This window comes from Mus pahari, chromosome 2 (assembly GCF_900095145.1).
Source record: "Mus pahari chromosome 2, PAHARI_EIJ_v1.1, whole genome shotgun sequence".
Lineage (NCBI taxonomy): Eukaryota > Metazoa > Chordata > Mammalia > Rodentia > Muridae > Mus > Mus pahari.
In genome coordinates this window covers 134,583,464-134,596,038 of record NC_034591.1, presented here as the reverse complement: position 1 = coordinate 134,596,038, position 12,575 = coordinate 134,583,464, and the positions used below count along the sequence as shown (strand labels likewise).

At 48.2% G+C, this 12,575-nt stretch overlaps 1 protein-coding gene across 18 annotated transcripts in view; it reads left to right on the top strand.

Annotated features, from left to right (window-relative positions):
• Positions 1 to 12,575, top strand: part of Cacna1c (calcium voltage-gated channel subunit alpha1 C) — a 568,982-nt gene that overhangs the window by 105,379 nt on the left and 451,028 nt on the right. For all 18 annotated transcript variants that reach the window (XM_029535125.1, XM_029535124.1, XM_029535115.1 and 15 more), the window contains 2 exons: positions 4,773 to 5,094; positions 9,562 to 9,667. In XM_029535125.1, the coding sequence (XP_029390985.1) occupies positions 4,811 to 5,094; positions 9,562 to 9,667 (390 nt within the window). In that variant the 5' untranslated portion in view covers positions 4,773 to 4,810. Of the gene's footprint in view, positions 1 to 4,772; positions 5,095 to 9,561; positions 9,668 to 12,575 lie in introns of those variants that run through there.

The window sequence follows — 12,575 nt, the reverse complement described above, 5'->3', positions numbered from 1 at the left end:
CACTAAACCACACAAGTACAGCATATCTACAGAGGGTTGAGGTCAGACACAAGCAGGTGGCCTGCTTGTTGGTCCAGTCTCAGTGAGCCCCCGCGAGTTCAATTTGTTGATTCTGTGGGGTTTTTGTGGTGTCCTTGACCCTTTTAGCTCCTACAATCCTTCCCCTCTTCTTCCGTAGGATTCACTGAGCTCTGCCTAATGTTTGACTCTGGGTCAATGCATCTGTTACCATCAGTGGCTGAATGGAGCCTGTCCAGGCAAAACCATTTCTTTACTTCTTTTTTCCCCAGGTGTTCTTGGTTCTATCCTACATCTCTGGGCCATCTGGCCTCTGGCTTCTGGTCCTCCAGGCAGTGTCAAGGATAGGCGTTCTCTCATGGTGTGGGTCTCAAGCTAGACCCGTTGTTGGTTAGCCACGCCCGCAATCTCTCTGCCGCCTTTACTCCAGCATATCTTGCTGGCAGGACAAAGTGTAGGTTGCCGGTTTTGTGGTTGGTGTTCCGATCCCTCCACTGGAAGTCTTGCCTGGTTCTGCGGGATTAGAGGTTTTAAGACAGAGTTGTTTAAAGCCAGGCTTAGAATATGAACAGAAAGCACTAGGGGCTGAGGGAAGAACTTTCTAAGTATACGCAAACGCACATAGTTGACAAGAACCGGACATGTTTGAGGGATGAAAGGAGACCGAGTGCAATACTCCCAGCGAAGTTGGCCTGGGCTGGCATGCACAGGTTTCAAGAAACATGACTGGAGCTTTGGGTTTGAAAATGATTGATGTAGGAGAATTACAGGGTCTGATTTAGTGTTTATATTTCCTAAAAGATCATCATGACTGCTTGTGAGTGAGGCTTGGGTTGGAGAGGGGGAAACCTGGAAATGAGAGAAATCTCAGGGATTCCCGCAGCAGGAAATGAATGGTGGCCTGGACTAGAGTGGTGGCATGGGAAGAGGAAAATGCTGGTCTCCTCTCTCTCCTCAGAGCTCCCCTCCTATCCACAGAGTAAGGGAAAGAACACAGTGCTTACGGTGTAGATAGACAGACTTCATCAGGTGTAGATAGACAGACTTCATCAGGTAAATGCTTAATGTTTATCTGTGGCCTATCTTGTGTCAGTCAGCTCTTTGTCACTAAGACGACACCACACCAGAGGCCACAGCATGTAAGTGGCAACAGTTTACGTTGACTCACAGTTTAGAAGAGTCAGTCCATGGCCCGTTGGCTCAGTACTTTTGGATCTGCGGAGACGGTACATTATGGTCAAGGAGTATGGCTTACACAGACCTTTTACTTCATGGTAGCTGAGAAACCGAAGGACAGGGAGGGGTGGGCTATAATATTCCCTCAAGACCATATCTCCAGTGATTCAAGTTCTTCTCATCTGACCCCTTCTTGTAATGAAGACAGAGTGTGTGAGCCATATGATACAAACTGTGATGACATTCTTGCTTATCAGGACATCATCAGCATTATAGTCACTAGCAATAGATGTTGAACATCCTCTGGGATGGAGAATTTAAACACCACGGTGTCGTTATTGGACATAGTCCTGACTGGGAGATATGCAGCACCAAGCTACTCTAATGTTGACAGTAAGGAAGCTTGTGTTCATTTTCTGACTGGGACTTCTCTCTGGGCCCTTGTAGAGCAGGGCGGTATGAGACTAATAGTTATGTGCTGGGGCCCTGCTGTGTCCTTGCTCTTCTGAGAAGAGTTAACACCTTTGTGAAGTAGGCAGGGATGCTGCTGTCTTCAGGGGAGCCCAGCCATTGGACAAACAGGAATCATTTTTCTTATGTCTGGAAGAGGTTGGTGCTGTGGAGGTCTTACGTGTTTCTATGGGGTCTTGCCTGCTGAGCTGCAGTTCTGGGGTTCTCTTGGGCACAAGAGCATCAGGGGATGTAGCCCAGTATGGCTGGAGCCAGGTCAGACTTAGCTGGTGGCATCAGTTCAGCTGGCAGCTGGGAGGCAAAGCTTTGGATCAGCCTTATAATTTGAAAATTTGTCTTTGCATAGGGTGGTGATTTGGTGCTAACAAAAAGCATCAGAGAAACAATGTGGGTCTGTCCCACCTTCATGGTGTTACTCTGGGTTCAGAACCTTTGCTACAGAGACGGAAGTTTCCCCACTCCTAGGACACATGGAAAGGTGTATTACCCATTGCACCTGTCCTTTAGGCTCTCCTAGAACCTCAGGTCGGGATGGGCAAGCGACTTGGAGAAGCCAAGGCCACAGTGATCTTAAAATGTATCCATCATGGAGACTAACCTTGCAGAATACATTTCTCTCTTTCCTGCATGTGGCCATTTATAGTGAGACCAGCCTTTGCCATTCAAAGGCTATAGCGGTATTTAAGATAGCTGTATTCTTGTCCTTAGGTGAGGGAGGAGGTGATATTCTATTTCTCTGCATACTCAGGCCTCTTATCATGTGCTTTCTCCAGATGGTATGGCCTAGAGGTAACCTCGTGTTCTGGGAATAAGTCTCAATATGGAGTGTGAGGGAGCTCGGGAGTCCATCCAAGTGCCTCTTGGCTTGCTTAGGGAGTCCCTGCCTTATGCCCATGGTGCCCAGGACCCCTTGCTGGTTTTCACACTGGGTTTTTCTGTCATCCCAAAGCTCTGGAACTGCTTGCTTTGTGAACAGGCAACTTATCTGAGAGACATGAAAGCGATGAACTGGCGAGGATAGGGAACTGGGGTATGCCAGGCATGGTAGGGAACATGGCTGCGTTAATAAAAGTAGAGGAAGATAAGTCCAGGAGGTAAAACAGTGTCCACTAAACTTCGTCAATGCCAAATAGAATCTACAAAGTCAAAATTGCATACCACAGACAGAACAGAGCCAGGAAGATTTAAGTTCCAGCCCAATTTGGCAAGCAAAGATGGGACATTTTGGACTTGTTCACTTTGGTGTCAGAAAAAGACAGAGGGATGTTTTCCACTCTCTGTCACCAGGAAGGCTCCCTGGGAAGTCACCATAGGTGTTAGTGTTAGAGCTGCTGATCATTAATATAGATACCACTTTCTGCTCAACCCCAAATCTCAGGAGGAGGTGTGTATGAATGTATGTGCATGCTTGTGTGCACACACATGTGCGTGTGTGGGGTGTTGAAAGAGGTAAGGAGGGAAGGATAGAGTCTGGCAGTTCACCGTGAGCCCTGAGTGCAGCAAAATCTTCCATTGTCTCATTTTGTGACCTTTAATGAGTCACAGGCTCCTTTGTTTGCTTGGGTGTTGAATGGAGACACTTATCTTGCTGCTTAGGCAAGCAGCCCTGCTTCAGCTGCCTTGGCTAATCTAAACCCACACTCTCAGCTCTCTGCTCTGGGGCCTATGTCCCCAGCCTTTGGGACCTTCCTTCCTTTATACTCAGCATCTATATATTGAAAGATGAGCACGTGGTGCTAAGCTGTGAGAGAGGGGACTTCTCACTCGGGGAGAGGTCTAGTCTCCCCAAGCCTGATAGTCTGGTAAACAGATTGTGCTCCTGAGGTGCAGGAGCTGCCTGGTGCCACTGGGCAGAGGAAGGGGAGAGTGTGAAGGGAGTGTGTGGTGAGGTGAGTGTGCCAGGGTAGTGGGCACAACAGAGACACTTTACCAGTTGCCTGTGGCAGGAGGCTGAAGTCTAACGCCACAGATGTCACCCAACAGCTGTGCAGGTGGCTCATGACAGCTGGTGCCGGAGAAGCCCTGATGTGCCTGCCTTGGTAGCCAGTGGGTGGTAATAAGCACATAGCGTCTGTGCATTTCTCTGTTCCTTTCCTCTGTCCATGGGAGGACATGATCGTCTACCACGGTACGATTTGCCGTTGTGCCAGGGAAGGCTCAGGACCCTGTCATCAGCATCTTGGATACTGATGTCAATCATTTGGCTTCTAGTTGACGTTTATTACCTCTGTTGCGGTGGCGATGGGGAGGGCAGAGACCTTGGAAGGCAGCAAGTGTGTTGAGCACTGTGCAAGCACGTCGGTTGGGTCTTTTTGGATTGGGTGAGACAGGTAACTGACTCATCTTAACTGAGAAGGAGCTAGGTTACTGCAGTCACTTAATCATCTCAGTGGTAGAAGAAAATGGCTCAGGGAAGACCCTACCACTAATGTACCTCCCAATGGTGCCTCCCTGGAACTATACTGATATAGTCTTGGAGGAGGGCATTCAACACCCAGATTACTTCACTAGATATTAGCTTCCTTTGGCATAACCCTCTCACCGCAGAGTTTAGAGTTTCCCACGCTGGGGTGCACTGTGTCTTTGCACCATCAGTTTCGGTGCTGGGGTGACCGACTGCTCATGCATTCGTTTCCTTCCTCCTAATTCCCATACTTATCCTCATCTTCTTCCTTTTATTCTTTCCCCATTCTATCTAAACGAATATCCTTTTATTTGTGCGCTCTTATGAATATATATTTTAAGGGTCAGAAGTTGCATTGATGTCACCGGTCCCCATATACTTTCTAACTAGTTCAGTGCTGTGAACGTATGCTTCTTACCTCTGGTCTGCCTAAGTCAGGTCAGTGAGACTAGAGGAGAGAGTGACAGGCCCAAGATCATCTGGCTGAACTCGGTCACACAGAACCTGGAATAGATTTCGGGGCTGTACTTCCTGGAGCATACATATTGGTGCTTTTGTATGTCACCTCCCAAGTTCCTGCAATAGCTTGGGGGGGGGGAGGGAGACTTTTCTTTGTTTATCTAAAATTGTGTCTAGAATCGCAAATGTATCCCCAGTGCTCCTGTATTCACCATAGTAACTGTTGTCTTCTCTCTCCTCGCAGGTTCCAACTATGGGAGCCCACGCCCAGCTCATGCCAACATGAATGCCAATGCAGCTGCAGGACTTGCTCCCGAGCACATCCCTACTCCAGGGGCAGCACTGTCCTGGCAGGCAGCCATCGATGCCGCCCGGCAGGCCAAGCTCATGGGCAGTGCTGGCAACGCAACCATCTCTACCGTCAGTTCCACACAGCGGAAGCGGCAGCAGTATGGGAAACCCAAGAAGCAGGGGGGCACAACCGCCACACGGCCGCCCCGGGCTCTGCTCTGCCTGACTCTGAAGAACCCCATCCGGAGGGCATGCATAAGCATTGTTGAATGGAAATATCCTTTATGCTGTGGGTCGGCTGAGGTGTTCCTTTGACCTGTGCCTAGAGGCTGGCCCTCTGGGGCTTACCAGGCATAGACTAGTGCTGGTCATGTTAAGGCTATCTTCTCCTTACTGCTGCAGTGACAAGATTCCAGACCTCCCCGCTAGACTCCATGAGTCACCAGCTCACAGGACAAGGTCCCAGAATTTGTTGGTCTTACAAGCATCTCTGAACCAAAGATCTGAAATATGAATTCTTCTAAAATCTAAACCTTTTATAGTATCAACATGATGACACAAATGGATCTTATGTGGTGGGTAGCAGTCAGAATGCAGACACTAAAATTTGCCTTGTCTGTAGGGGTAAGGTATACATAAGCTGGGTCCCATTCCCAAGACATCTCATTATGAATCTGCAGAGATTCCAAAATCCAGACAGAATCTAAGTCTAAACACATTCACTCCCAAGCATTTGAGAGAGGGGACAGGCTCTCCTCCTCCTGCAAGTGACCTTAGAGAAGACAGTGTGGAATATGAACTTGCTTTCAAGTCACCTGGGACCCGCTTACGTGGCTATTTGTTGCTTATTGCATGCTGCTTCTTCATAGCTTTCTTTCCTATGTCACTGTGTTGTGGCGGCTCACAGCCTGACCTCTTTCTAGTGTAAATGGGCCAGGAGACACATGAGGACATAGTGGTCAGTGCCTCTAGCACTGGGGACCAGAGGTTCTCAGCCTGGGCACTGCATTGGAATCACCAGGAAAGTTTTAGCAAATTCTAGGTTCCCACAGGTCCCACTACTCCCCAGATATCCTACAGAGTTCAGAGGCAAGGCTATGGTATAGCCAAAACTGAAAACATCATCTCTAATAACATGTATCTACTCTGAACACACAGAAAAGGGCAGAGGGGACTTTAGAAAGCATGTCTTTGAAGGGATGGACTGTTACCATGGACACGAGTCTTAACTTCTGAGCATCATGGAGTTGCATTGGATAAAAAACATCAGCGCTCGACCCTGACTATCACCAGGGATGGAGTAAGTCACATCAAACTCTCCAGGTCACGTGACCCGGAATAGACAGTTCTAGAATCCTGAGACTTAGTGCTGAGTATCTTTTAAAAAAAGCCTCAGCTCATTTACACAAGGTCACATACTTCTTACCCTCCTAGAGTGTTTGGTTTTATTTGTGAGTTTCTAGGAAAAGATGAAAAACTTTTGGAAGTGATTGGAAGGTAAAAGAGGATGACCTAGGGGCAGAGCTGAAGTTCTGTGGAGCCAACAGCACTCCTTCTTGGAATATTTGAGTTCCTTTCCCAAGTGTAACTATAATAGGATATAGTGCTAAGCAAGGGCTGCTGCCAAAATGTCCAGTCTGCAAAACCGCACATAGTCCATGAGTGGGTGAGAAGCTGAGCTAAGGCAGTCCCACCAGGCTGCCTTCAGAGCCACAGGATAAGAGACGTGGGACCCTGTGGATAACCACTGTGAAGGGAGATCAGGGAGACCTTGAGATCCAAAGATCCTCACCCCCCTCTAATTCATACAACAGACGTTGACAAAGTTGGTTTTAAATCCAGATTTCCCACCTTCAAAATCTGTGTATTTCCCAAACTCTCCAAGCTACAGTGCTAGATAGTGTGGCGGAGGGCTAGGCAAGACTGGGTAGTTACTAATAAGTGTTAGTAGATAGTAGGTGGGACCAGATAGACAGTTATTAGTTGGACAGGACAGTTATCAGGTGGGATGAGACGGCTACTTTGTGGTACTAGACAGTAAATTGCTAGGCGGGAATAGATAGTTACTGGGTGGGAATAGAGAGAGCTATCAACTTGATACTTAGGAAGCACACTCCAGTGTAGCTCTTCAGGAGCCTGAATCTGCAGCCCTGGCTGCATGATTAGTGTGCCTGGCCCTCCTGAGAGAAGGTGCTTCCCACCTGGGGAGAAGGAGGGAATGCAGCCGGTAGACGAGCTATGTGCTAGCTCCAGATGGCCTAGGACAGGGAAGGAGAGAGACTGTACTCAGGAGCTCTTGCAAAGGCGGGGCCTGTCATCTGATGGGAAGGTTAAAGGATGGAGAGGTCGTATCAGGCTTGCTGGGCGCTCCTCTGCATCCCCGCTGCAGCTCTCCCAGGCTGCCTGTTTGTCCTCTTGGCATACAGTACCCTCCAGCATCAGCCTGGGGCGTTAGTGTATGGCGATGGGTGGGTTGCTTTTATGTTTCTGTGCGTGGAGCAGGGAAGGTGGGGGCTAGCACTTGAAACATGTCAAGCTTGGCTTCCTGACTGGTACAGTCAGCGAGGACACCTGACGAGTAGATATCCATGGGGCCATGGGGGCCTGGCTCAGGTGTCTTCTGCTGCTCCTTCCTGACAGGGCGCCAGACAATGAGAATGGGACCTTGCAGCTTGGGCTGAGAGTCACTGTCCTGAGCAGGTTCGGGCTTGGTGAAGAAGAAGGGGATGCGGGTTGGGAGAACTAGCTTTCTGAAATGCCCGCATGGCCACCTCAGGCAGATCAGCACAAAGTGGTCCCCAAACTGACTTAGTAACCGACTTTCTGGGTCTGGGCCCCACTCTAGCGGTTAACCCGATGACTTCAGGCACAGCAAAACCTCCATTAGCAGAAGAGATTACTGTCTCTTTTCCGGTGCTTGGGAGTATGGACATCACAGAGCTGGACATGAAGGCTCTGGAGGCTTGCCAGACTTGCCACCACACAGCCCTAATACTAGTTCCTGCCTCCATGGCTATTGCACCCTGGCCCCCTCAGGGCAGCAGGCTGTGAGAACTTATTGCGATGCTTGGGTTCTGGGCCTGGCATTGCTTCTTGCCTCCTGGGGATCTTGGACAGATGTGATAATGGCCACGATTGGTCCTGTGATACCAAGCCACATCTCAACCGTGGCACGTCTTAGGGGGCATCCTCAGCTCTGCCACGGGGCTGCTGGGCAATCCATCGTGAAAGGAGTCACGCAGATTCATGCATTCAAGTTTGAAGACTGTGGCATGAGACAGGCACTGCATATGGTGGTCAGGGGATCTGATTCCAGTGCTGCATGGCCACTAGATTGTTGCTTGGGGGATATTTCTTAGCCTCTTTGGGCCTCAAAAGACTTGGACTAGATAATCTCTAGGGCCTCTTCATGAGTCAGAGTTTGTTACTTCTGTGAGCACAGTTAGTTTTTCTATCCTACAATTTTCATCCAGTCCCTTCCTCTCATTAGGTTCTGTGCCAGTTAGTCTTATCAACTTAGCACAAGCTCAGGTCATCTGAGAAAAAGAAACCTCAATGAAAAGAACTCCTCCATCAGATTGGCCAGTGGGCAAGCCTGTGGGGCATTTACCCGATGAGTGATTGATGTGGGAGGGCCCAGCCTCACTTTGGGCAGTGCTACCCTTTGGCAGGTAGTCCTGGGTTGTATAAGAAAGCAGGCTGAGCAAGCCTGAGAAGCAAGGCTATAACCAGCATCCTCTGGGAGCTCTGCTTCAGTTCCTGCCTCCAGGTTCCTGGCTTGAGTCCCTGTCCTGACTCCCCTTTGTGAGAGGCTACGAGCTGCAAACTGTAATAAACCCTTTCCCTTTCCAAATTGCTTTCGGTCATAGAGTTTTATCATAGCGATAGGAAGCTAATTAGAAGAGGCTCCGAGAAAGAGGCTAGGAACTTGGATGTGGGAACCAAGATTGGGACGTCCTTGCTTTCAGTGGTGGGTGTGGTGTTGTCTCAGTAGACAAGTGCTACCACATTAAATTAGTACTCGCCGTATATTGTCCTGGTGTTTCTATGAAGTGGTCACGGTGAGAGACCATCAGAGTGTACTGTTAATAGCGAGTGGACCCTTGATGGATGCTTTATAGCCCAGGCTGTTATCATGTCCTATGTGGAGCTGAACAGACAAGGGGATACAGTCCCTACCTCTGAGACCACAGCACATATCCTACCAGGCTTTGGGGAGTCCTAAACTCCAGGGAGGTAAAATTCTCCACCTTGCTTCCAAAAACTGAAAAGCAAAGTCTTGTAGGTTTCCATGAAGGGCCACTTGTTTAAAACCCCAGTCCACTGCTCTTCCTTGCATGCTTGGGTCCATTGGTGACAGTTCATAAACCACATGGAAATGGGGTCCTGTGGGGAATCCTTCCTGGGGCAGACAGGGCTCTTTCCCCCAAGCCCACATGAGGGGAAATGAAATCAAATGTAATCTAAATAAATAAAAGAGGAGAAGAAGTTATTTAGAAATCTGTGTTTACTCTGGCACGCGACTGGCCTCCACTGCTCTTGACATATTAGGAAAAGATTTTGGCGGGGGTCCACTAGACGCACTTAAAAGGCATGTGTTTCTCTTCAAAATACATGGGGCCTGGAATGCATTGTTTAAACAGAATTCTTAAGAATCTTTGATTCATTTAAAAAACATATAGAGATGTGTGTTTGTTTCACTTGTGTTAACAGTGCATTGATTTCCTTAACTCCTTTCTCAGACCATTTGAAATAATTATTTTACTGACTATTTTTGCCAATTGTGTGGCCTTAGCAATCTATATTCCCTTTCCGGAAGACGACTCCAACGCCACCAACTCCAACCTGGTAAGTCTCGAGCCTCGGCGTGGCTTATTGCTTGTTAGACAACTGAATGAAGGACACAGATTTGGCGTGCAAGGTGGGAGAGATGTGAGACGTGTGTTTGACAGGTGCCAAGGTTTGACGCTGCTCAGATCTTCCGGTCCATTTTGCTTTTTATTCAAATTGGCACTTGCCTTAATACAGACTACTTTCAGAAGAATATTCCAATCAGGCGGCTGTGAGCTGTGTGTGCGCATATGTGTGTGCGAGTGGTGGGTCTTACAAGCAGTGTGTGTTATAGATGCGCTGCTTAAATCTTGAGTGCAGGTGTTCGCTGGAGTGCGCATTCTTGGATCATCAGTTGTGAGTGTTTTGAGTGCCATTGTTCCATTGTTAGGGTTTGCCTGCTTGATCATTGCATGATTGCATGATAAATAATTTCTAGGAAGCTTTTAGCAAAGTATTTTTTTGTGTGTGTGGCCAAGAGGTATCATTGAGTTAAAAATGGCTTTATTTTCTTGGGAAAGGTGGCTTGCTATTTGGATTTAAGAGAGGCCAACCCTGGCAATTTGAGGTTAGTATTTGTCCATGGAAAAAGCGGAGAGTATGTTTACTTTTGGCTGAGTGTGAAGTCATTGCAAATGCAAAGGCCTTTGCTGGTCTGGGCATGTGAGGCCAGCTCTGGAATGTGCTTGGCAGAGCTGGGGCTGCCCGGAGAGCTCCAGCAAAGCCTGCAGAGAAATCTCCACTTTCTCCTGCCCAGGCCAGGACATTGGTAGTTCTCATGTGATTTTCCCACAGCATGTTTAGTCACCAAGCCCACCGTCTTCCTCTGTCACCGGTGCCTTCTAGTTAGCTGAGATTGGGCTCCTGGCTGGGATTGGTGTAGAAGAAGCAGAGATGTTATGGGACTCTCCTTCTTGTAGCTGTGACTTCAACTGTGGCTGCTGATGCTGTCAAGGGGTGGGGGGTGGGGGAGGGAAGAAATCCCTCTTCTTCCAAACCATTGACATTTCCAAAGAGTCAACTTATGACCACTTTGGGGAGTTGCATATAGGATATCCTGCATATCAAATATTTACATTACGATTCAGAACAGTAGCAAATTTACAGTTCTGATGTAGCAATGAAGTAATTTTACAGTTGGGGTCATCACCACATGAGGGACTGTATTAAAGGGTGGAAGCATTAAAAACTACTAGATTAGATACAGATTTTAGAGTTACGCAGTTTTCTCAGTTTTTACAATTAGTTGCAGACCTGTAGTGGGAAAGTGTTCTGTATATGTGTGTTTGGGGTGAGGTCCTTCAGTGTCTCATGGCTAGTGTGGGGCCACGTATTGGGGATGGCTTCCAAAGGTCCCAGATATAGACACCAAGTTCTGAATAGTGACATGGCTCCAGACATTATGCAGAATGCATTACCTGTAGTCCATGCAGCCAATGGAGATATGACTTTGTTTCTTAAAATAAAGAAATCTTTCCCCTGTCCAGAGTGTCACCCCGAAACAGGAGCTCCTCCCGTTGACTCTAGCTCTTCAAAGTGTTTGCCTCTCTCCCCTGCTGCTCTCCTTTGGAGCTCTGGTCCCATCCCTTACCTTGAAGGAGCTTCAGAAGCAGCTCTGGTTAGGCACAGAAATCAAAGCTGTTCTTAGACCAGTGCATCAGTGGATGGCTAAGCCCTGCATCTGCCTCAGTGTGAGACTGAGAGCCGATAGGTGGTAATAAGGAATCCATGTTGAACTTGTTCTTAGGGTGACTAGCTAGCTTCAGGAGATATTGGGGGGTGGGGTGGGGTTGGTGGTTTGTTTTCAACCACACAATATCCCCCAACTAGAATTTACAAAAAAAAAGAAAAAATCAAACTGGATACTCAGTGAGAGACAGATGTGTCTGAAGCCACGGCTCTCAAACTCTCCTGGAGGTGGTGGCGGCGGGGGACATGTTCCCTAAGCTGCCCCAATTCCCTGAGTCTGGATAGGATCCATGGAGCCTGTGTTTTGGGGGGCCATGCGTTGCTCTTCGAGAACAGTGATGGAGAATGTTCTCTATTGTATGTGTGACTCCACCTTCAGCTCCCTACACAGTCGGCTTCTGTTGCCCCCACAAGTCTCTCTAAGATCCAAACAGAAAGGTGACACATGCCAACTGCTGAGGGGTCTCACACTCTGCCAGGTGCAAGAACAACCTGTGTAGCAAGAGTGTGTCCCCCTCCCCAGTGCAGAGCCTGTAAACTCACACGCGCGCCTGCTCCTGTGCACCATTGCTCTTACCATTCTACCAGCTTCCGTCCGCCCCCAGTTCTCAAGCTTTGCTTACTTTGTTAACAGATGAGAGGCAATCCAGAGTAGAGCTGTATTTTTGTTTGTAAGGCAGCTCTTTCACCTAAGTAAGTTTACGCATCATATGCGGCATCTAGCCTATAGCGTTACACTTACAGTGTCTTGGTTATCTTTTCTTGAGACCAATGAAGCCCAGTGAGGCTGACCTGGCCAGCGACATGATATTTTCTTCTTTACCAATCACTGTCCTGGTGTTGACCATGCCACCCACTATGAAGTACATCATTTATAGCACGGCTACTGTGAGCCCAACCTGCGGACAGCTGTTACTCTGTAGGTAAATTCTCTGGTACCTGGTGAACAGCCTTTGCCAGCTGAGAGAACCTATTGTGCGAGCAGAATGTCCGAGTCTCCCTGAACCCTGAAATTCACAAAGACTTGGCTGGAGTTTGAATGTTAAGAAGATGTGCTGGCATTTGACTGTTTGCGGAGAACATGTGCCATGTACTTTTCTAAGCAGGAGCCAGGCTCTGAGCATCATTAGGGAGGAAGAAAGAGCAAGAGGGGGAATACATGAGCCTGGCCTTTCTTCTCCAGAGTTTGGGCTGACAAACTTGGAACACTATAGTCCCTCATATTGTTATTGTAAAT